The 25,890-nt window shown below is 38.4% G+C and overlaps 1 protein-coding gene and 1 pseudogene across 1 annotated transcript in view; both read right to left on the bottom strand.

The window, feature by feature from the left end:
• Positions 1-25,890, bottom strand: part of Cep162 (centrosomal protein 162kDa) — a 100,635-nt gene that overhangs the window by 20,294 nt on the left and 54,451 nt on the right. Inside the window, exons 23-28 of the mRNA XM_013036728.1 lie at positions 24,039-24,682; positions 21,485-21,626; positions 19,622-19,720; positions 9,320-9,454; positions 7,214-7,778; positions 4,429-4,434 (exon numbers count right to left, since the gene is read on the bottom strand). Of these exons, the coding sequence (XP_012892182.1) occupies positions 7,569-7,778; positions 9,320-9,454; positions 19,622-19,720; positions 21,485-21,626; positions 24,039-24,682 (1,230 nt within the window). The 3' untranslated portion in view covers positions 4,429-4,434; positions 7,214-7,568. The remainder of the gene's footprint in view (positions 1-4,428; positions 4,435-7,213; positions 7,779-9,319; positions 9,455-19,621; positions 19,721-21,484; positions 21,627-24,038; positions 24,683-25,890) is intronic.
• LOC106001726 lies at positions 1,727-2,354 on the bottom strand (annotated as a pseudogene).

Below are 25,890 nucleotides of genomic sequence, written 5' to 3'. Positions count from 1 at the left end.
TCACCAATGAAAAATTGATTTTCAAATAAGAAAGAAGGATTTACATCAAAGTAAAGAGTATGGGAGCCTAGAGGTAGCAGATAGTGTAACTCAAGGCCCCAGGAGCTCCAGGAGCCACTTCTCAACACACCCAGCTAGAGCCACTTTTGTGCTGGGCCCTTGTGCTGACCACTTCCTGAGGTGATTCATCCCCAGACTGTGAGCAACAAACCCAATAACCCCTTCATTTGTTAACTAACCCTCCTGCAGGCCATAAGCCTATGTTCTACCTGATGGAAAGACTCCTAGCTGAGATATTTTCAAGCATTGATAGCCATTGAATCCTCAGCCCTAGAAGGCAAGAGTTAGGTTCAATTTCCTTTCTTCTCAGAGAATTGTTTTCTATTTTCCTGTGAGCATTCCCAAGGCTGAAGGAATACAGATAGATGTGACAGAAGAGGAAATCCTAAGTAGCCCAGTGGGGTTCTCTATGGTGAGCCATGTGATATATAGCTCAATCCTATGTTAACCAAGGGCCTGAGAAAGCCTGACTACATTCTGCTGGCTTTGTACTTCTCCTAAATAGCGGAGACATGGGATGCTGTGGATAGGTTGTAGAAGGATGAAGGGTTATGTCACTAAGATAACAAGTCCAAAGTCAACTCGCATTCATCATCTCCACATGAGCAAGAAGCCCCAGATGTCCCCAAAGAGATAGAAATGGAAGGAAATAAATCTTTTAATGTCAATCGAGCTGTCTTCATTTGTTTCCACATCCTCTTCTCCATGATATTTGTAAAGTTACACCTGTCACATGTGTGATTTAGGTATTGTCCCTGGAAACAATCTCCCCAGCCTTAAGTTCAGAGTAACCAGGCCCTAATTTGTTCCAATTCCTCAAACCTTTTATCATCTGCCATGTCCCCCCTTCCCATCTCCCCTCCCATTAACAAGACAGAGATCAAACATCAACTCTCACATCTTACCAGTACAAAATGCAAAACACCCCCAGAACCTGCACTTCCCAGAGCTGTCTGTATCTGCTCTCTGACTACATCAAGATCTACCCTCACCTGCATAAAGCATATCCCAGATGGCTTGAATTTCCAGAGGTCCTCACTTCCTAGAGGGCTGCCCCTTGTTTAGAATTTTTGCCATGGATCAGGCACAATAAGTCTTTCATCCTTGTGTTCTTTACCAAATATCTCTGTGTGTGTGTGTGTGTGTGTGTGTGTGTGTGTGTGTCTGTCTGTCTGTCTGTCTGTCTGTCTCCCTTCCTTTCCCTATTCTGTCTCCTTCCATCTCCCTCCTTCTGGGCCCATGGCTCCTATTAAGCAATTTGGTCTTATGAAGAAATATCATGGAAGATTTGCAAGAGGAAACAATGCTTGAGTAGTGATCTGAAGGATGATGAGTTCATTTGAGGAAAAGTAATACTGTAGGCAATGGGTCCAGCATTAGCCCTTTGATAAAAGAAAATGCTTTGAAAGTAATATCATGCCATCACCCTTGCACTTCTGCTTGTGAAAATAAGGTTCAAAGCAGGGAATTCTCTCACATTTTATTGTTGGCTTACTCTTTTTTTTTGGAGGGGTAGGTGTGGGGTCTCCATTTTTCACTGGTAATTCCTCAGAAGGAAAGCCGTTCATGAGAATTTGGAGCAGTGAAATAATTTCACGCCATGGAGTAGGAAATAATGAGAATAAAAAGGAGTGGAGGGACCTGAAAAACAGCCAACATCATCAATTCAGTTTGCAAAGGCTGGCTGTACAACATAGTTCTCCGGGATCTTCAGCTCCTCTCGCTTCATTTTGTCAGTGAGTGATCTACCAGAGAACTGACTGCCTGGATCCTTTCCTTCTATTGCATGCAACAGTCTCTTCAGGTGTCATACAGTGTCTGTGCTGCGTACGGTGTCTGTGCTGCACACCACCAGCTTGAGGTCTTTGCCTGTGGAATTGGGCTTGAGATTCATACCCAGAGTTGGCTGGTGGCTTGGGACTATCCAGCGTCTCTATGCCACTTTTCCCTTATGTTGATTGCTGGTGCTAGGCAATAGACTGGCATCCTGTCCCTGTTTCTCAGTTCTTCGTAGCACTGCTTAAATGCACCATGTGGTAATGTTATGTTTGCCCCATCGTTCCCATTCGGGATCATTGCTCTCGAAGGCACGTGCAGCAGCCTTCAAGGCACCCTAAATCTCCTTAGGGCTTTCAAAAGCTGATGCAGGATTCCAAAACGCATCCCCCTTGCCGCGCAGTTGTCCTGTCTGTCATCCAGGTCGGTGTCTCCCTTTTCAAAGGCTGGTTCTGACTTAGAGCAACGCGGGAGCCCGGTGCAGCCTTGTGCAGGTTGCCAGTGGAGCCATGCTGCATGCGCTTTCCGGGGCTCTCCCACTGACCCCCTCACGTCCACGCCCCCCTCTCCCCTCCCTCCACCCCCACTCCCCAGCTCCTCTTCCCCCACCACCACTCCCCCCCTCTGCCCCACCGCCCCCACCGACCCATACCTCACCCTCACCCTCGCATGGACCTCAGCCCGCCCATCCCAGGCAGGCCAGGGCGCCCACCTAGCCTCTCACAGCCCAGCGTGCCCCTCGGTCCTTCCAGGCACTGTTGGCCCCAGTCCAGGCTCCGCCCTCTGCACCCTCACATACTTTCTTATCAAGTAGGTAATCTATACATTCACCGTCCAATAGTGTGACAAACTGTCACTCGTGGCTATGTTAAGATTAAAAATAAAATATTCAGACAGGCACTTGTAGTTCATCCCTGTAATTCTCACTACTGGGGAAGCTGAAATCCGAGGATCACTTTTCAAAGCCAGCTTAGACAAGAACATCTCTGAGACTTATCTCTAGTTAACCTCCCCCACACAAAAATAAGCCAGAAGTAGAGCTGTGTGATTCAAGTTTTAGAGCATTACCCTAGATCCAAAAAGCTCAGGGATGGCACCCAGGCCCTGATTTCAAGCCCCATGATTAGCAAAGAATCAAAGACTGAGTATGTGGTTCGGGGTACAGTGCTCACCTAAGATGCAAGAGGCCCTGGGTTGGATTTCTCAGTACCACATAGAAAAAAGTAGAAGTGGAACTGTGGTTCAAGTGGAAGAGTGTTAGCCTTGAGCAAGAGAAGCTTTGGGACAGTGCCCAGGCCCTGAGTTCAAGCCCCAGGACCAGCAAAAAAAAAAAAAAATCAATTTCTCTCAACTGCACCAGCTGTGTATATTCTATTGTTCATAAGAAACAATAGAATCATAGAACTGTGGTTCTACGATTGTAGAAATGTAATGGACAGTATGGATCTTAAGTACTTTGAGCATCAGGATGTACATGAATTTCATGACAAGTTTGAGATTTCTTTTTGGAGAATACTGAGGTTTGAACTGAAAGGCTTTACACTTGCTAGATAAGCAAATTACCATCTGAGCCATGCCCTCACCCAGCCTTTTTTGCTCTGCTCTAAACCTTAGAACTCATATATAGCTTTTGTATCATTAGTAAGGTCTGTATTTACTCTACTGCCCTCTGCTGGTCAAAGTTTTTAACTGTAAAAACATTTTTTTTTCTGGGTTGGCAAATAGATGAGCCTCTTGAAATCAAATTTCCTGCCAGGATCTAATGGCTCATGCCTCTGAACCTAGCTGCTCAGGAAGCTGAGAGCTGAGGCTCTCAATTCAAAGCCAGCCTGCACGGACAAATCCAAGATGTTTCTCTAATGAACCAGAAAAAAATTGCTGGAAATGGGGGTGTGGCTCAAGTGGTAGATTTAACAGTTGAGTAAAAAGCTGAGAGCCAAGGGACCTAACTTCAAACCCCACGGTACCAAAAGAAAAAATCCTGACCCTCTTCAAGCACCAGATGATACAGCCAAGAAATACAAATGGAATTTTAACAGACCATCACTTAACAAGTGAATGGGGATGTCAATTTTGCTGCACTATACACAGCATTATTTGTCAAAAGAGGTCAAAACTGCTTGATTCACACAGAAAGGCTTTCACTCCTTGCCACAATATTCAGTGCATTAATTTCCTGCTGTATTGCTCAATATAACAAGCATATTGAAAGGATCCTTCACATCCATCCCAGAGGGCCACCTGGAGGCAAGCAGGCATAGGAGAAAGATTGTTACAAGGTTTATTAGAGGAGCCATATTTTCTCCAAGAGGGAGCACATAGCATCTGTCCCTATCCAGGGAGCAGGAGGGTCTGGGGGCAGGAATGGAGGTAGGTGGGAGCTCAGGTGAGTCTGGGTGGAGAGAGTGGCCAGCTGTAGGGCTGGAACTCCAGGGCAGGGAAGAGCTTAGGTCCGGGGGAGCTAAGGACCAAAGGTAGGGATAATACTAACATATATTAATTAGGTTCTGCAGTTTCCATGAACCATGCTACATTTTCTATTCTAAAGGTTATCATGGTAAGTCCTAATACACATGAGAACCAAACAAAAACAGCAGACTCTTTTTAGTAAATTACTGGAAAATATAGCTCTGAAGGCCTAGAGAATTTCTCACAGCAATGGGTATTTCTAATCTGCATGCAAAAATGTTGCAGCTTGTGCCAACTTTAATTCATTTTTGACAATTGTATTTAGAGAGACATAATCAATTACAGCAATTTCTATTTTAACCACCATTACTTCCCCTTAACAAAAATATGGAAATCAAGCAGTGTTTTATTCAGATTCTGCAATTTAATCATGGCATTTCCAACTAGCAGCAGGAAGGGCCAAAGCACACAAATCACCAGTTTTATTTTCTACATTGGAACTTGAAAAACTAAAGACAAAGCTTCACTTGGCTGTAGCATAAAACCCACAAGATATAAGACTAATCCAAACCAGTAAAAGCTGACAAGTATAAGCATACAAAAAGTCTGCATCATTTATTCCAAGTATAAGTTGACATTCCAATATAGCTCTGTTCCATTAAGCAATTGATGTAGAAATATGAATGTTTTGTCTTCAACTACATTAAGTTTGCTTATAATAAATGTTTTAATTTCTTAAGTTTAACCAAAAACTCATTTTTAATATGACAGATGGGGAACGAGAGTTGAAGACAAAAATGGCAACTATTATTTGCGGTCCTTGTTCTTTTGGTCTCTCTTAGCCTTAAAAAGGAGTGCAGTAGGATGATAGTCTTTCTGTATAGCTGCTTAATTTTGGAAGAAGACTGTTGCCTCTACCTTGAAAAAAGGAATCCGAAGTCATTTCCTGCTCTAATTTAGGCGGTGACATGGGAAGTTCAGTTGGTAAGCTGCCATGAGGACCAAAACATGATTGGAAGACATCATTATTCTAATTTAAAAAAAGCCAGATGCTGGTAGTTCACCTCTATAATTTTAGCTACTTTAGTGGCTGAGTTCTGATGTGCAGGAGCAGAAGATGGTTGCCTTAGAGTAGATTCTGTCTCTCCCCGCCTCACTTGCTCTAACTAGACCCTTCTCTACAATTTGAGTGTTTTCAGTCCCATCCTAGGTGATGGTGAATCTTTCTTGGTCCAATAGTTCAAATATCAATCTCCTTCCATAATAATCTCACAAACATACCTAGAAGTAACCTACTTGGAAACACCTAAAATTAACTACTAAGAGTGGAAGAGGACTGACCATTTCTGGAATCTTAAAATTTCTTAAATATTAACGAGAGACTTCCTAAGTCAAAAAGCACTAAGTGTCCATCCTCTGTGTTCTTGACCATTGAGGGCAATGACTGAAAATTGGGCCACAGGTTCTAAGGTTTCTAAGTTTTAACAAATACTTAGGAAATCTTTATTCTGTAAATAGAACTGAAGATCTTCCATGTGCAGGACATACTCAAAACCAGAGAATCCTCATCAAAATAGGCTCTATCTTTTGCTAATAATTACTTGATATGTATACTTCTGTGCTTTAGATCCAGCTGTGTGTTCTTAGGATGGATGGCCCATGTACAGAGCTAGTTGAAAAGACAAATGGAGGGATGGTGCAGATGTGGATTCAGACAGACTAAGCAGATTAACTATAGCAGATAAAAGATACACAAAGGCACACACAAAGAATAATCAAAATAAATTATTGGCAACTTAAATTATTTTACAGTAGAAAGCAGTAAATTATAATGCTTGTAATACCCTGTTAGGAAAAGTACATTAAAAAATGTTGCACTCCCTTTTTAACAACTTTTAACAACTTTCACACCTGAAATCTATGACCCACAAATTCACCAACAACTAGTTCACCTGGCTTTTGTAATTATCACCTGGGAATGTGATTCCTGAGCGCTTGGAATATGGCCAGTCTACACTGAGATGTGCTATAAATGCAAAATATACTGTAAAGGCTTAAAAATTGTCTATCTTAATTGTTTTTTTTAACTCTTTTTTGATGTGGCCACTACCAAAATTAAAATGACATATGCAGTTCACATTTTATCTCATTAATGCTAGGTAAGAATATTCTAAAACAAACTGACTTCAGTTTTGACTAAGCTTTTAGATGGGGATTGCCAGGGCTGAAGGCATGGATTAGCAGTAGACTGCATGCCTGGTAAGCACAAGGCCTTGTGTTCAAACTCCAGTACTGTCTCCTCCACAAAAAACGAATGGTGAGACAATTACCAGTTATTACCATGCATATTTGTATTTTTTCTAATAAACATAGATTACTTTTTCAATAGAAAAGACAAACGTGCCAGGTGTCAGTGGTTCACATTGTAATCCTAGCTACTTGGAAGGCAGAGAAATTGGAAAGACTTGCAGTTTGAGGCCAGCCTGGGCAATAAGTTCGAGAGGCTACATTTTGATTACTGCTAGGTTCAGTAGTATATGCCTATCATCTCAACTATGTATAGGCCAACCTAGAAAAAAAAGTCCAGACTGGCCAAGACAAAACATGAGATCTTATCTAGACATAACTAGTGCACAAAGGGCGGGAAGCCTGGCACAGGCAGTAGAGCACCTGTCTAGCAAGTCAAAGCTGAGTTCAAACTATCACCACTGGAAAAAAAATCCCCAAATTGTGGTTATACTTTTCAAGTGACCAAAAATGTGTACTGTTATTTATGAAGTGCAGCTTAAACAATGAATATCAGATTTTGCCTATTGTGAAATGTATTTTTTCCCACCTTCCATGAGGTATACGAAAGAACCACTAGGAAATAAAAATGGGGAACACAAGAGAACTCACTATATTCCTGTATACAAGTTACAATTCTCATCTGGAATTAGGGAGGAAGCTCTATAACATGACAGCTGACAAGATCCTGTTTCTGTCACAAAGAAAAATACAAATCACATTTCATCAGTTACAATCTGGCTGAGCATGTCAACTTTCTTTCCATTCTATTTGCAAATGAAATGCTTTACAATCAATCTTATTGGCTATAAATATCTGGCATTATGGATCCTATCATAAACCATTTAAAATATGATAATTATTTTCAGCGAAGTACATCATGATAGTTGTTTTTCTTGTTGGTTAAGGGTGATTTATTTTGAAATGCTGCTTTGCTGCTGTTCACTTCTGGCAATACTTTTTTATTTTTTTCAAAAGGTGTATAATTTCATCCATCTTCAGGCCTTTTGATAAAGGTCATTGAATAATCCAAGTTTCTAGTAAAATTGTGGTGCAGTCACTTCATCTGTAATAGCAACTGGTACCACCACCCCCTGGCGGTGTAGCTCCCGAAGAACATCTAATATTGAGTCTAATTCTGTTCGGAATTTGTCTAGTTCACGATTCTTTAATTGTGCAAGTCTTTTCCATTTCTCAATTTCTTTGTTTTGCTCATTTTCTACTACTTGGTGTGTTTTCTGTATTATCTGCAAACACAAGATTGCATATTATCATTACAATTCACAGTGGGAGTGAAAAACATTTAACCATCTCAAGAGCTAAGGTGGAACAAATGTTGTGTAGGGGCACCTGGGGTTTCTCTGGGGTACTTAGGTCAACCACAAAACTCTATGTGTATCTATTTTCTGCTTTAAAAGGGTACATAAGTTCAGTTTGTTATGGACTGAATGTCTATGTCCTGCTCAAATTCATATGTTGAAGCCCTATTTGCTGATAGTTGTGCTATATCTAGAGGAAGGAAAAAAGTTAAGGTCATAAAGACTGGGCTTCAATATGATTAAATTAGTTTCATTATAATGAAAAGACATTAGAACGCTCCTTTGCCTTTTGGCCATGCAAGAACAAAAGAATGCCACTTGCAAGCCAGGAAGACAGCCCTGACCAGAAATCAAATTGACCAGACCTTAACCTTGGACTTTTGATCTGGTCTCCCAAACTGTAAAAAAAACTTCTTTTTTTGGTGTTTTCATGATCCGGTACAAGATATTTTTGTTAAGGGAGCCCAAGAAGACTAAAACATTGTTCAAGCACAGCTGAAAATTGGTATCAAGGCAGGTACCTAAAAATGCATCATTTCTTATATCTGCTATTTTAAATTTCTATTAATTTATCTGTAACTAAGTGTAGGCAATGTAACTAGTGCTAGGTATATAACATTGTAATGATCATCTTTTAACAAATTGCTAAGTTTGTTGAAATTAAATATGAACATTGTTTCTAAGTAAAATGTAAATTTTCTAAACAAATTTTTATTATCTTTAGGTAGTTGTAAAAAGGAAGTCCCACCTAACAAAGTAGGTAATGAATGCAATGCATCTTGGTGAGTGTCATCCTTTCAACATTCTCACCCTCCTTTGACTCACTCTTTCAGTATATACAATGAATTATTGCCTGCATCGTCCCCTCTTCATTTGTCTACCTATCCCTCTCCCTCCGGCTCCACTTCCTCTTGCAAATACCCATTTACTGGTGCTTATTTTGTTGAGCTTTGTCTTTGTCTTTTTAGGTACCTACCAATAATGGGAGATAGCTAGACGGACGGACGGACGGAGGGTAGGTAGGTAGGTAGGTAGATGATAGATCTCCAAATATAAGGAAAGTCAATCTTGAAGCATTTAAGATTTTTTTTTTGTTGGACATGGGGCCTGAACTCTGGGCCTGGGCGCTGTCTTTCAGCTCTTCAGCTCAAGGCTAGAGCTCTACCACTTGTGCCACAGCACCACTTCTGGTTTTCTGGTGGTTAATTGGAAATAAGAGTCTTATGGACTTTCCTTCCTGGGCTGGCTTTGAACTGCAATCTTCAGATCTTAGCCTCCTGAGTAGCTAGGATTATAGGTGTAAGCCACTAGCACCTGGCTTTTAAATCTTCTTAAACAAATCAGTTAATAACATTTAAGAGAAAATCAAATAATAATATAATGGGAAGATTTAAGGAAACAACTTTTGGTACAGATGTCAAAGTTATAGCAAATAAAAAGCACTTAAAAATGAGAAACTTTCTACTTACCTGCTGAAGTTCCTGTTCTCTTTGCTTGTGTCTTATTTCCATCTGTGTAATTTTCTTTTCTAATCCCATGAAATGTTTCATCTCTGGTGTATGATTTTCTTTGGCTTCTCTCAATTCTTCTAAGAGTTTTGTAATCTAAAATTGAAATATACATCAAAAATTATATGCTCTCAATGAAATAATTCTTTTTCAACAGGTACATTTTAAAAATGAAGAACATGTATATAAAACTTCTCCAGATATGGGGCTGGAAAGGTGGCTCAGTGGTATAGTGCTTGCCTTGCATGCATGAGGCCCTGGGTTTGATTCCTCAGCACCACATAAACAAAAAGAAAAAAAACTGAAGTGGCACTGTGGCTCAAGTGGTAGAGCGCTAGCCTTGAGCTGAGGAGTTGAGGTACAGTGCCTAGGCCCAGAGTTCAGGCCCCACAACCAGACCCCCCCAAAAAAAACCCAAAAAACTTACTTTTAGTATTAGAAAATACCCTTAAAATATCTATTACAACATAGTCTTTAATGCACAGAGTTCAATGACTATATCTTCTCTTTTTGTTTGTTTTGGGTCCGGTCGTGGGGCCTTAACTCTGGGTCTGGCGCTGTCCCTCAACTCTTCAGCTCAAGGCTAGCGCTCTACCACTTGAGCCACAGCACTACTTCCAGCTTTTTTTCTTTTTGCTTATGTGGTGCTGAGGAATCGAACCCAGGGCCTTAGGCATGCAAGGCAAACACTCTACTACTGTGCCACTTTCCCAGCCATATATCTTCTCTTTTATCATTGTAATTCTTCTGTAACCTAATCATTGAGCAATTCTTACAATTGCTCAACTTATCTTACAATAAAGCTATGTATAAATGAATGGCAATGTTGTACAGGGCTCTCTGTGTTGGAGCTGAGAATGCAGAGGTGGTAGGAAGGCAGTCCCTGTCCTCAGGAAGGTTAACCTATATACAACTTTCACTTTCATACCACAGCATACAAGCAACACTTATATTTTTATAGTACCCAGGAATAAAATGGAAGTAATTTGAAGGATCTTTAAAATATGCTTAGTGAGCCAAGTAGTTACATTTTCTTTACACTATATAATTATGAAGTGAAATTTCACCAGGAATCAGATTTTGCTCATTGTTAACATCAAGATAATAAACAAAAAAATAAAGATGGATAAAATTTCACCAGGAATCAGATTTTGCTAGTTGTTAACATCAAAAGATAATAAACAAGAAAATGAGTATGGATAAAATTAACACACTGAACTGTTTTATCTTTTTAAATTATATAACTTTTAAATTAGCTTGATGCAATCCATTTGTTAATTTCCTTCTCTATTTACTGAGCCTCTGGAATTCTACTCAGGAAGTTCTTGCCTATGCCAATAATTTCTTTTTTTTTTTAATTTAATATATATATATATTTTATTGTGAGAATGCCATACAGAGGAATTACAATTACATAGGCAAGATAACGAGTACATTTCTTATCAAGCATTGTTGCCTCCTCCTTGTTTCCCCTTCCCATCCTTTCCCATACTCCTCCCCTTCCCCCACCCGATCCTCCCCCCACCCCCTACCAAAGTTGTTTTTTCTACTACTTCCTATAGTAGGTTCAAGGTTTCAGGTCTTCCTTAAATTGAAGACTTAATTCATGTTTTATTGGTATTAGTAGAAGGTGAAAAGACCAGCATCCAATTTTAGCGTCCCCAACTCCATTTTTAAAGAAGCTATCTTTGCTGGGCACTGGTGGCTCATACCTATGATCCTAGCTACTCAGGAGGCTGAGATCTGAGCATACCAGTTCAAAGCCAGCCCAGGCAGGAAAAGTCCCTGAGACTCTTTTCTCCAATAAATAACCAGAAAACCAGAAGTTGTGCTATGGCTCAAGTGGCAGAGCTCTAGACTTGAGCTGAAGAGCTGAGGGACAGCACCCAGGCCCAGATTTCAAGCCCCATGACCACCCCCACTCCCCACAAAAAAAGGCTATTTTTTTTCCAACCTATATTTTCGAACTTTGTCAAATATTACGTGGCTACATAGGCTTACTTCTGGCTATATGGATTTATGTCTGGGGCTTCTAGTCTATTACATTGGTGTTCAGGTCTACTTTTGTGCCAGTAGCAAGCTGTTTTGGGGACTATAGTGCTGTAGAAAAGTTTGAAGTCTGAAATTGCGATACTTTTGTCACTGCTTAAAAAATATAATTTATTTCATTGTTATTATAAAGGTGATGTACAGAGGGATTATAATTACGTGAGTCAGGTAATGAATACATTTCCTTTTGTACAGTGTCTTCCCTTCCCTCACTCTCCCAGTCCCTCTTCAATCCCCCTATTGCCCAACCCCGTTTCCACCCATGAATTACAGTTTACTTTCATCAATGCCCAATGAACTCCACTGTTGCATGTTTTCATCCCTTTTCCCCTTGAGTTTGTACCCTTACCCTCCCAAAGATATACATGTAAATATACCATGCATAAAGACAGAATCATCAAAAAATAAAAATTAAGGTTGGGCACTGGTGGCTCACACCTGTAATCCTAGCTACTCAGGAGGCTGAGCTCTAAGGATGGCGGTTCAAAGGCAGCCTGGGCAAGGAAAGTCCATGAGACCCTTATCTCCAATGAACCACAAGAAAACCAGAAGTTGTGCTGTGGCTTAAGTTGTAGAGCGCTCACCTTGAGCTAAAGCACTCAAGGACAGTGCCCAGGCCCAGAGTTCAAGCCCCACAACTGACCAAAAAAAAAAAAAAGATAGTTTTTTGCTCCCCCCCTCCCAGACTTGCTTTGGTTATTTGAGGCTTGGGTTTTTTCATATGATTTTGTTTATTGTTTTCTATATCACTATGAAGAATGACTTTGGGATTTTGATACACTGAGTTTGTGGATTGCCTTTGGCAGTATAGCCATTTGTGGGGATATTAATTCTAATGATCCATGAACTTCTTAGGAGCTCTTGTCACTTTCTGGAGTTTTTCAGTTTCTTTTTTTCAAAGTTTTAGTTGTAGTGTCCTTCACTTCCTTGGTTAGGTTTATTTATAGGAATTTCTGTTATAACTGTTACATAGGGAATTTTGTTTTATGCAGAAGAGCTTCTGATTTTTGTAGGGTGATATTCTATATCCTGCTATTCACCAAAATTATTTATTAACTCTAGGAGCTTGGGGATGGAGTTTCTTCTAAGGTCTTTAACTATAGAATCATAACATCTACAAATAGGGGTAGTCTTCTTGTCCTACTTTGAGTGAGTTTATGTCTTTCTCTTGCCTTGATTGTATGGCTAGGAATTCCAGTACTAAATTGAAAAGGAATGTAGAGGGTAAATATCCTTGTCTTATTCACGATTTTGGATAAAATGGACTCTACATTTGTCATAAATAGACTTTATTATGCTGAGATGTTCTTTCTATTCCTAGCTTTTTCAGAGCTTTTATCAAAAAAAGGATGCTGGATTTTGTTGAAGAGATTTTCTGCATTTATTGAGATGATCATGTGATTTTTGTTTTTGTTAATGTTGTTTTATATTTATTTACATATGTTTGCATCCCAGGAATGGTACTATATGATTTTTTAAAATTAGTAGTTGAATTTGGTTAGCAAATATTTTATTAAGGAGTTTTGGGTTTATATTCTCAGAAATTGGCCAATAGGCTTTTTGTTGTTGTTGAATCTCTGTTTGGTTTGGAAATGTGAAATTCTGTCTTCATAGAATGAGTTTGGTAATGACTTCGCCCTTTCTAGTTCATGGAAAAGTTTGGGATATATTGGTGTTATTTTTTTAAAGGTCTTTTAGATATTTACTTTAATTTCATTACTTGTTGTAGTTATCTTTAAATGGTTATCCTCTTAAGTTAATTTTGGTACATTGAGGCTGTTATCTAGGAATACCACAGTTTCTTTAAGATTTTCCAACTGGCATAAAGGTTTCCCTATATTATAATGTTCTCATTTTTGTTGTGATATCCCCCCCACTTAATCTCTAATTGTATTTCGTGGATGTCTCCTTTTGGTCAATTTTTTTTCCCAAAGAACTTTTTGTTTTATTCTTTGTGCAGTTCTTTTAGTCTCCTTTACTTCAAATCTGATCTTTATCCTTTCCAACTACTGGGTTTGGCTTGTTCTTGTTTTTCTAAAAGTTTGAGGTATGGCATTAGTTTATTCATCTGAGATTTCTCTATTTTATTGATTTAGGCAGTCTTAAACTATAAAATTTTGACTTAAAACTGCCTTTGACTTAAAACTGCCTTAAAACTGTTTCCCAAAGCTTCTGGTATTTTGTGTTTTGTGCTTTCATTTGATTCCAGGAACTTTTAGATTTCCATTCTTCTTCAATGTTCTACTTATCATTCAGCAATGTGTTATGAATTTGAGTATATTCTGTGGTTTCTTTTGCTGTTAAGCTCTAATTTTATTCGATTATGGTCTTACAGAATACAGAGGGTTATTTCAATGTGCTTATATTTGACCAAGAATATGGGCTATATTTTTTGTCATTTGTAAGTCATAGGGCTTGTACTCAGGGCCTGGGCACTGTCCTTGAGCCCCTCTGCTTGAAGCTAGCACTCTACCACTTTGAGCCACAGCTCCACTTCCAATATGGGTACTGAATGTGGATTATGAAACTAGCAGGTTAAAAATTCTGTAGCTGTCTGGAGGTCAAATTGGTCAATGGGGTCATTTAAATCTAATATTTGAGTTTTTCTTTCTTGGATGAGCTATCTGTTGGTCAGAACAGGTGTTGAGGTCTTCAATCAACTTTGTGTTTGGATCCATGTGTATCTTTTAAATATTTTTGCCAGTCCTAGGGCTTGAACTCAGGGCCTGGGTGCTGTCCCTGAGCCTCTTGGTGCTCAAGTCTAGAACTCTACCACTTGAGCCAGAATGCCACTTCTGACTTCATCCAAGTAGTTTACTGGAGATAGGAATCTCACAGACTTTCCTGCCTGGGCTGGTTTCAAACTGTGATCCTCAGATCTCCTCTCCTGAGTAGTTAGGATTACAGGCTTTTTAAATGTTTTATATGGAAACAGCTGTCAACTAAGAACAATGATACTAAAAAATAAATCACCTCTACCAAAATTGAATATAAAATTTAAAAAATATAAAAGTGGGGCTGGGAAGGTGGCTCAGTGGTAGAGCGCTTGCCTTGCATGCATGAGGCCCTGGGTTCGATTCCTCAGCACCACATAAGCAAAAAGAAAAAAGCTGGAAGTGGCACTGTGGCTCAAGTGGTAGAGCGCTAGCCTTGAGCTGAAGAGCTGAGGGACAGCGCCCAGGCCCAGAGTTCAGGCCCCCTGACCGGACCCAAAAATAAATAAATAAAAGCAAATTAAATTGATCTAAATATATGAAATGTGCAGCATCCTTGATATCAGTTATCAAGAATAGAAATGGTTTACAAAAGCCCAGAGAGAGGCTTATAGAATATACCGTGGTGATGAGTGCTAAGCATAAAAATTTTATGTCTGTGATTATCAAAAATTATGTAGGAAAAAACTGAATCATGATTTCTGAACTGCTGGAGGTATAGCTTTATATTAAATAGTTCAATAACCATTTCAATTTATGTAAATTTCTTTTAAGGGGCTTCTGGAGAACAAACCCAGGGCATATTGAACAGGGACTCATTCCAGTCTTGTGTCAATGTTTTAAAGGTTATCCTTATTCAACATTTCCCTCCTTTGTTGTCTTGTGTTACACCTTTCTGTTCTAGTGAAAGAATGAGTAAAATGCCAATATGGAGAGTTATGAGGGAGATATGGCTGAAGAGCAGTGAGATAATCAGTGAGCAATGCCTAAAGAAGTGGACCATAGATTTGCTAAGCCAGTCTTACTGGGAAGTTATAGCAGGCCAGTGCTAGGCAGTATGTTAACTAAGCATTCTGTAACTATTGTGCCATTTTATTTATTAAATGTGAGCTCCACAAGAATAAATTTCTGTATTCAGTATCTTCAACACCTACAGCTCTCTGATGACTTTTAATGCTGGAATTGCTTTCTGTATGATAGTTTGTAACCTAACCTTAGGCAAGTTATTTTACTCTCTTAACATCAATTTCCCCATCTCTAAAATGAGAAAAGTGCTATGTATCCTTTTGGGTTGTGATGAATCAAATATAATAATGCATGTAAAGCACTTAGCACAGTCTATAGTACAGACCAAATACTAGTATTTTTAGTATTACTAGTATTATAACTTATAAAAATGTTATAAAAATTTAAAAAAAGAACTAGTAAATTTAGAAAAGAACTAGTAAAGATATATACTGATATGAAAAGATTTATAGATAGTTAGGTTAAAAATCATACAGAAATTTGCTCTTGTGGAGCTCACATTTAATAAATAAAATTGCACAATAGTATGTTAAATAAGCATTCTATAACTGCCTAGCACTAGCCCACTAGAACTTTCCTGCTAAGACTCAATGGAATTATAGCTGGCTTAGCAAATCTATGGCCCACTTCTTTAAGCATTGCTCACTATCTCACCTCATCAGCCATATCTCCATCATAGTTCTCCATACTGGCATTTTACTGCTTCATACTTTTTTATGTATAATAAAAAATTCCAGAAAATATATCATAAAATATACCTTAAGATGGTGGAATTACAGGTCACTTTATATTTTCTAATTTTTACTATCATCTGTAAAAGAGTATTGACCAGTGCTAGAAAACGCTTTAATGATTTACTATTTCACTATTCATTGAAAGTGGGTGAATATGATTTCCTTATGGAGGACAGACTTTTACTACCTATTTGCAGAGGTAGCCCAGGTAGAGGAATTTATACATGTGTGTGCCACCAAGACATGTCCCATAGAGGATACTTGTCTTTCTTCAAAGATTAAAATGTACAAGTTTGCAATTTTTACACTTTCTAGAATGAAAAGAATTTCCAAAGAGACCTATTCTTATACTCTTACTCTTCACTGTGCTTGATTCTCATAATTGTTTTATAGACATATACTTCTGGTACAGTTTTAGCTGAAGGCAATTAAGAAGCACCAAATTAAAAAGTTCTTTGTATTCACCCTTTCCATCTAAAGGCAGGATATAAATGCTCTTTTACTGGAGACACCTTTTGTCAGCTCTGGGAAAATACCTGAGGAATCTGAAAGCAAACCAATTGTTGGGCTTAAACTCTGGGCCTGGGAACTGTCCCTCAGCTCTTCACCTCAAGGCTAGTGCTCTATCACTTGAACCATGGTGCCACTTCAGGTTTCCTGATGATTTATTAGAGGTAAGAGTTTCATGGACTTTCCTTGCTCAGGCTAGCTTTGAACCGTCATCCCCAGATCTCAGCCTCCTGAGCACTTAGGATTACAGGTGTGAGTCACTGGTGCCCAGCTTAGTTTCCTTTTATATACTTATCTTCCATAGTTTCTGACCTTTGGAACTCTAAAATTCATTTCTTCTGCTCTGTCATTTCTCTACAGACTTACTGTTCTTTGTTAAAGATACTCTATGTAAAAGCTACTGGCTTAGAGTTCCTTTCCAATGAGACTTTCCTGTGTGATGCTAGTCAACTTATTTTCTTGCTAACCTGTCATTTATTACAGGCATCTATCCCAATGAAGAGCTCAGGAAAGCTGAGAAAAACAGTATTTACTTCCTTGCCAGTTTCTGGAGATCCAGACATGAATTTCTGGGAAACACACTCTCTCTGGAGCTTGCAAAAAGCTGGACGAATCTGGTAAAAGGTAAGAATTCTCACCAAAGTTAATTCTTCTGTAGTGAGAGATGAAGGAAAAACTATTTCTTGTCCCTTCCTTTTCAAACACAATTACTTTTTTGATGTTTTTCCTTGTAGGTTTAAGATTTGGTTTGGAGTATCTGTTGGTTCTTGATCTTATGCCTTCCAGAGATAGTCACTGTGGTCCTTTATCATCTCTGTCATTTGTGCTAACGAGAATCACAGTGATGAAGACAGGACACAGGTCTAATAAGTCAGACTGGTGACAGAGTGTGATATTTATCTAAAATATCACACCGGGAGGTATCGCCAAAGAAAACACAAATGAGTATGATTTTCCTTTATCATTTGGTCTGAGAGCTCAGCTCTGTGGTTAGCAAACTCTGGTCTCTACAGTCTGAGGGGGCAAATACTGGCTTGTGTCAGGCAGTAAGTGGAACAGACATCATTCCTTGTCTGACTATGCTAGTTCTCAAAGGACCAAGTCTTACCTATGTCTTACAAGGGATCTCTTACATTTCTTTAGTTAGCAAAGTCCTATCCCAGTGTCACAGATTAGAAAGTCTGTGACTGAAGTTGCTCCACATTCTGTAGAAAACTAGAAATAATGTATTTTTTTACAGTGTTCTTACTGCCTGTTTACTGACAGTTCTTTGCTTCCCTATTGTTAGGGGAAACTTTGGATCTTGATGAAAATTGTACATTTATCATCTTTCTGAGGAAGCTTGTAGTATTCATGTTAAGCTACAAAAGACTTACCGATTTGAAGTCATAAAAAGGCTTGTAGAATTATATTAAAATTGATATACTTTTTAAAGATTTGTGCTTTCACAGCTTACAGACACATATTAGTGTCAAGGTGAGTCTTAAAGACTCATTTAATCAGAATAAAAACAAGTCAGACTAAAGATGAAAATCTATACCTGCTATAAATTCTTCCTCATCTAATCAATGATCTCATTTATTCCCAAATTCTCTGACTCTGAGTTTCTCGAAGATCTTCGGGATCTCTAGGCCCTTGGTTTAAACCTCCTTTCCCCAAATCTGTTCTTAGCTCTTTCTCTCAAAGAGTTATAAAAAGCACTGTAGTCTGATCTCATAGAATGGAGGTTTATAAGTTACTTGTGTAAATGCTGGCAATCAGGAAACAAATCTGCCATAGGCTAAGGCAATATATGGCAAAATCTACTGGTACTGTAGGCAAAATTGGGATAGGAAATCCATGATTTGCTTGTTTTATTATTGTAGTAGCATTTATTTTTGGTGTACTAGAATTTGAGCTTAAGGTCTCAGTGCTTTATCACTTGAGTCAGACCCCGCCCCCCGCCCAAACCTTTTGCTTATTTTTCAGATAGGGCTTTACAATTTCTTTTTCTGGGATTTCTTTCTGCTTCCCAGATAAGCTGGGATTACTCACAAAAGCCACTGTGCCTGACCTCTCCTCACCTACAGCAGCATTTAAAGGCTGAGTCTATTGAAAGTTCAAGAAAAGCAGACTTTAAATTAAAAAGAGCCTAGTTTAATGAGACTAGGATTATTTGTGAAAAGAAAATGGCCATACTCTATCTTTGATAGAACAGTGATAGAGAAAAACACTGTCCCAGTAGATACCCATGTGGGCATTAGATTCTAATTTCCTTATTGCTTGGAGGTTTTGTTATTTACTTGTCATAGAGCCTGGATTCTAGTTTGCTCCAGTTATAGTCTATACTCCACTAAATTAGCATTTCCAAATTTTTGCTAACACTACTAGCTTGAAATAAATGCAAATGAATGCTTTCCTTTTCCTGAAGTTCTAATATACAGAAGCTAAGGAAGACTGGAACTCACATATGAACTCCATCATGCCTTCTGTTGTAGGCTCACTTAGACAACATTGCAGACATTCAAACTGAGAAATGTGTGTCTTCTGGATGGCTGCCCTCCAAGACTGTTCCAGCCATTATAACCTTCAGTTCCTCATAGGAGATGGGACACAACTGTTTAAGTAAGAACACCCCCTTTTCAGGACTAAGAGACACAATTAGATAAAGGATAGGACAATGTACTTAAGTTTTTCTCTCCTATTCTCTTCTCGTACAACTTATAACCCACATCTCTTCCAATACTACCAACTTTGCAAGGTCCAGGCTACTCCTTGGATCTCTTTGTGGTAAGGTTACCTCTGCAGTGAGTGTTTCACATGTGTACCAGCATGGTCTCTGCTTAGTAATCTAATTTCAACCTTCATGAAGGTTGAAATAAAAAAATGGTTTTCCTCACTGGTAATACTTAACACAGAATAGATGATTAGCCCATCTTCTTTAAATAAAAATCTATCACTGCCTACAAAACCTCAACAATGACAAAGAGGTAATTATGAAAATCCTTACTATGTACAATTAATAATGTACCAATATAACAAAAAAAATCTCAAAAGAAAATTTACATAATAAAAGGCAATATGTGAGTTACATGTGGGGAAAACAGTAAAGATTTGTGAATATCTTCTTAACATTTGAGAGATACCAGGTTGTGTCACTGTGTACATTTAAGTTAAAAAACTGACACAGAAATATGAATGGGAGCGAAATGCTGAAGAAATATTAGCTCAATATTCTGCTTACTTCTTACCTCATTTTGTAAGATTTCTTCTCGAACTTGAGAAACTGCAAGAGACTCTTGTTTATTCTGAAGCTCATTAACTTGACTTTGGAAATGTTTTATGAGTACCTAATGAATAGTTAAGAGAGGTACAGGATTAGGAAAGCTCTCTGAAACTAAGTAAACTCATCATGACTAAAATAAAATAAAATATTTAAAAGCCTAAGTCAGCAAGGTGGCACATACTTGTTACCCAATCATTTAAAGGCTGACATGGGAGAACGATGTAGCCCAAGACCAGTGTGGTCTATACAGTGAAACCCTGTCAAGCAAACAAAAAACTTAAACATACTGGATAATATCTATGTCATTATCTCTATATATCATTATGTATACACATCCAAGACTAAGTAAGATGGTGGTCTTTATAAAAGAGCTATATCAACAATAACATAAGCCTATACTTGTGATAGAAATGTCACTTTTATACGTTCAGACAAACTGAAATACAAAAAAGACATTTCCACCAAGAAACCGAGGTATTTCAAGTGGTAGAGTACTCCCTAGCAAGTGCAAGGCCTTGAGTTCAATCCCCAGAACTGTTTAAAAAATAAAAAACCCTAATGATAACATGTAAAAAATTCCCATTATCAACATTTTTTCACAAGGATTTGTTTCAATTAAGAAAGTATGAAATAATTGGATGGGAGAAATGGTAATGAGATGAGGCAATTATTTCTTGAAGCTTGTCCCTAATGGTGATTTTTACAAATTTAAAGCCTATAGTGAAGATTAAAAAAATGAACATGAGTATTCTTCCACTTCACCAGCTGCATCCTGTCATTTTCTTTTTCTTTGAAGCATCTTTGTAACTGCAGGTAAGAGCTCTACTTTTAATGCTTTTTTCAATCTACTAACATCACAGAAGACGGCAGATATTGTAAGACATTCTTAGTATGGTCACCTACTTCTTCGAAGATAAAATTTTATTCAAGGAAATGCTTAGGAGTATCATCACAGTTTTCAGAAGAGAAGTTCTCTCTGTTTATTATCACCAGTGCCTGATGGTTTATAGTTCTCAGGAGGAATACCTACAGATAACTGCTCCCCAGTGGGACTTAGAATGGAGAGGGGTGGTTCAACATTCCAATACTAAGTTCCTAATCATGCTAGACACACTTCAAACTTCTGTTAGAACTCTCTTTTTTTTTGTTGTTGGTCATGGGGACTGAATTCTGGGCCTGGGCGCTGTCCCTCAGCTCTTTAGCTCAAGGCTAGCGCTCTACCACTTGAGCCATAGCTCCACTTTAGGCTTTTTCTGTGTATGTGGGGGCTGAGGAATCGAACCCAGGGCCTCATGCATACAAGGCAAGCACTCTACCACTGAGCCACCTTCCCAGCCCGTGTTAGAAACTCTTTAAAGGAAGATTTGGAAATGCAGGGACAAAACTGTAATAACATTTACATAGTAAAATTTTGAAGTAGGAAAGTTAAATACATGGCAATGATGTCCTCTATTAAATTTTTTTTTCATTTCTATCATCTAATTTCAATTTGAAATTAAAACTGATCCAAATTAAATATTTTTAACTGTCTTAAATATATATTTAAGTGGCTGGGCACCTCTATAATCCTAGCTACCCAGCAGGCTGAGATCTGAGGATCGTGGTTCAAAGCAAGCCGGGGCAGGAAAGTCCATGAGATTCTTATCTCCAATAAACCACTCAGAAAACTGGAAGTGGCACTGTGGATCAAGTGGTAGAGTGCTAGCCTTAAGCTGAAGAGCTGAGGGACAGCGCCCAGGCCTAGAGTTCAAGCCCCACAACCAACAAAAACAAAACAAAACAAAAAATATATATTTAAGTCTCAGACCAAGAGAGAAATGTCACCGACCTCTTGAGTTGCTATCTTACGATTCAGTTCAGAAACTTTAGAAGAAGAATTTTCGACTGCATTTTGGCAAAGGAGCTTCTCTATTTCCCTCTGATGAGATGCTCTGAGGGATGCAATTTGTGCTGCAGTGTCTTCCTTGACCCTAGAGAGAAAATGAGAGAAAAGTGCTCTTTAACTTTTAATTAAGTTAGCACAAAAATAGTGTAGGAAGCCTAGAAGCAGTAAAGAGAGAGAGGGTAGTTATTATTGCTAAGTGCTGCATACATGATTACTTATGGGTTCTTACAACACTCCATGAGCTCACTATTTACTAGATTGTACAAGGGGCAAACTTAAGTTTATGATTGTCTAGAGTTGAAGATCAGTAATTATAGTTCCAGACTTCATAATCAATAATTGTAGATTCAGATTTTATAATTTAGATCACATTTTGTACATTCTCTGAAGGAATCTGAGGTTCTGAAGTATCTGCTTGAATGTGAAGTGTTTTACAATCTTTTAAGATACACTCAACATTTCTTGTTCTGATTCTGGTTTGGATGAGAACAACTAACCTCTTCAGAAACTTAATGGTTTGTATTTAGACAACATTCACTAATTTTGGTCCATGGATATGGCTCCGAGGCTAGTTGTATGCTGTGAGAATAAAATGATATTTAGGGTAATTCTTAGGACACAAGGAAAACTTGCATTTAATTACCTGGGACCATAAGTGTGAGAGGAAATTTCTATGACAAGATATACAGTCATAGGCAGTTAAAGAACTGGTAAAGTTAAGGATCACTACTCATATGTGCTAATATAGCAGTTTACAAACTATGGAGAGGCTTATCAGCTGTTTCACAATATGACTGTTTCTCCATGGAAATAGTATGGTTAGAGTTCTAGGAACAAGTAAAAAGCAGTAGGAAGTAAAGTTATTTCTCAGGGTAAGAACTATCTGAGAAACAGACTGACAATACTAGAAAGACTTAAAGGCAAATTTACTAGAAAAAAAAGAATTTTAAATTATTTTGGGAAAGAATGCATTATTTTGTAAATGACTTGCTATTACTCTTTTCAGGACTGAAAAAATAAGGTTTAGAGCAGGATTGAAATGACAATTCAATCACTGACATGACACGTGTTCCAGTCAATCAATAGGCATACATTAGGTGCCTTTCCATGTTCTTTCTGCAACTATACCAGCTTGTTGTGGGGACAAAAACAAGTATATCTTTACGCTTTCAAGGAGCTACAAGGCTATACGTAGTTAATGCTTTCCTGATACATAAATTGTGTGGGAGTTGCAGGTGGGAACAATTTCCTGGAGAGGTTTAAGAAATGTTTTATGGAAAAGGTGTGTCTTGAAACATAAATGAGCAAAAGGCATGAAGAAACAGGGTAAGTTATGCATGGAGAGGATTACTACAGTGGTGGTGGGAATAGAGAAATTTGGTCCTGATATTCAAATAGCTCAGAATCGTGCAGGGCACAGTGACTGGGATGGATATGGGGATATTAAAAGCATTTTTGAAGCATAATGACAGAGGAGGTAAAGGGTGATAAAACTACAGTAAACTAGGTTTGTAGCACTGGTTTTCTATACTAAGGAAGAAAGAAAAATGAGGAAAATGTATGAGGAAGTACCCTATACACCATAAATCCAAGGAATAAGTGAGGCAAATATTTCTTGGCCATAGCTTCAGACAGGAATGGAAAACTCAAAGGAAGAACTTGTGTATGGGTTAAAAAATTGAAGATTAAATTAAAGATCTAGCTCTGCTTCCCAAATGGCTAGGATTACAGGCATTATCTATCACAAAACTCATCCTCAGGCCTCAATTCGTTCTGATAGCTGATTTTTGACAGGACTCTGCCTCAGATTTCCCAAAAATCAAGGCCTCTGGCAGATAGAGAACTGGGTATCAACAGATTTATGCTCAGCAAAGTAACATACCTTAAAAATCTAATAAAGAATTTGGAAAGGGGAAACAACAAGGAGGCAACAATACTTGAAAAGAAATGTACTCGTTATCTTGCCCATGTAATTGTAACCCCTCTGTACAGTATTCTCACAATAAAAAAAAAGAATTTGGATAGGGATTAAATTATCCAGAAAAAAATACAACTTGGTGTGTGTGTGTGTGTGTGTTTGAGAGAGAGGGAGAGGGAAAAAGAGGGAGGGAGAGGGAGGGAGAAGGAGGGAGAGAGAGCGAGAGAGAGGAAGAGAGAGGGAGAGGAAGAGAGGAAGAGCAGGAGAGAGAGCAGAGAGTGGGAGAGAGCGAGCACTGGTTCTGTGGCTTGAACTCAGGTGTTGGATATTGTCTTTGAACTTTTTTGTTCAAGACTAGTGCTCTAGCACCTGAGCCCTACCTCCACTTCTGTCTTTTGGAGAGTTAATTGGAGATAAGAGTTTCATGGACTTTCCTGCCCTGGCTTCAAACTGAGATTCTCAGACCTAATACTCCTAGAGTAATTAGGAATATAGGCATGAGCCATGAGCAACCAGCTCTGTTTTACAACTTTTAAAAATCTTTCATATTCATATTTTAGAAACAATTTATCATTTTACCTTTTCATGGAGTTTTCAAACTGGCCCACTGCTGCTTCAGATTCCATCTTCAGTTTATTTCTCTCCAAAATTAATCCCTCTAGCTCATTTTTCAATCTGTAGTTTTCCTGCAAAACTTCTGAAATGTGGGAATCGGTAAAAATGTGTGGCTGGTACAGTTTGCCACTTAAGGGTCCAAAAATGTACTTTGCATTTCCTTTATTTGGGGGCAAAGCATCTTTCTTCACTCTTGAAGATGAATCTTCTTTTCCCTTCAAGTTCTGACTAGACAGCATCATTCTCCTCTCCTTTTGAAGCCTCTCCACAGTTCTTGAAAGCTCTTGTATTTCCCTTTCCTTTGCAGCCAGTTCTTCGTTAAGTCTTACCAGTTTTGCTTTAGCATGGGCCTGTTCTACCTGCAATTCTATAGACTGGAGATCTTTACCATCTCTGTCATTTTTCTTATGTTTTAATTCGGTATTCCTATGTTTAAGAAGATCTATTTCGGTTTCAAGGTTTCTCACGGTGGTCAGATGAGCTTCCTTAATGTCCTTGAGCTCTGTCTCTAGTGCCTTAACCCTGGTGTCATTTTGGTTCTGGGGTTCTTCCTTCAATTTGTCAGCAAGCAGCTGCTCTTGCTCCTCTAGTCTTTTTTCATACTGGATCTGGAAAAAGAATCCACATAATATGCATCAAATCTTTCATGTTTCATATTCACATATCCACATAATACTTCATTTTTCATTAATTGATGAAGCCTGAATTATGCTGAGTTCTACCTATATCTTCATTAGGCATTCACTACATAGCCAGATTCTTCAAGATTCTTTGTTTTTTGGGGGAATGTTTTTAATTTTATTTTTAATTTTTCAAAGGACCTTTCAACATTCTCATCCACCCCTCCCGGCCCACCCCCTTCCCTCACCTTTATTAATTTTCAGGTTGTGTATTTATTTATTTTTTGTTATTTAACAAGGCAGTTCATGTATATCATGCATCTTGATCTGTGTCATCTCTTCAACCCAGTCATTTCCTAACTTTTCTCAATTCTAAAGTATATGTGATGAATCCTTGCCTCCCCCCCTTCATTCTTGTACTCCTCTCCCATTGTAAGTACCTATTTCCTGGTGTTGATATTGTTGGGCTTTGACTTAGTCTTTCTAAAGAATTATACTATTTGAGCTCCCATAGAGCCTATTATACTTCAGTTAATTCATTTTTAACCACCTGCATACCACACAGTATGTTTACTTTTATATTTATAGGTACATCTGAGAATAAACAAGTTCTCCTCTGAAGGAGGCGATAACATTAAATCTCTCTCTCTCTCGTCTCTCTGTCTCTCTCTCTTTTCTTTAATAAGAAAGAGGCTTGGAAATAAGGACTTTAAACTTGCTCTAACATTTGACCCGTATGTGCTTGAATAACCCCATTTTTAAAATATATATTTTTTATTGTAAAGATATTGTACAGAGGGGTTACAGTTACATGAGCAAGGTAATGAGTCCATTTCCTATTGAGCACTGTTACTCCCTCCTTGTTTTTCCCTACCATCCCTTTCCTCTCCAACTCTTCCCTCCCCAACCCCCCTCCCCACAAAGTTGTAAAGTTCGTTTTCAACATACTGTCTTGTACATCTCATTGTTACAATGGGTCATCCTTATTTCAGCATTTTGTTATTTTCCTTCCCCTCCTCAAATTAGAAAAGTGTATATACAAGATGCAGGACACCAGAATCCAATACAGTGACAACAGGGGTTATACCATAACCCCCAATTTTTTGAGCTTTAAAAATAAAATTAAGAAGCCCGCCACTGGTGGCTCCTAACATATAACACTAGCTATTCAAAGCTGAGATCTGAGGATTATGGTT

Source organism: Dipodomys ordii, unplaced genomic scaffold, assembly GCF_000151885.1.
Source record: "Dipodomys ordii isolate 6190 unplaced genomic scaffold, Dord_2.0 Scaffold380, whole genome shotgun sequence".
Classification (NCBI taxonomy): Eukaryota; Metazoa; Chordata; class Mammalia; order Rodentia; family Heteromyidae; genus Dipodomys; species Dipodomys ordii.
This window is presented reverse-complemented; position numbering and strand designations above follow the sequence as displayed.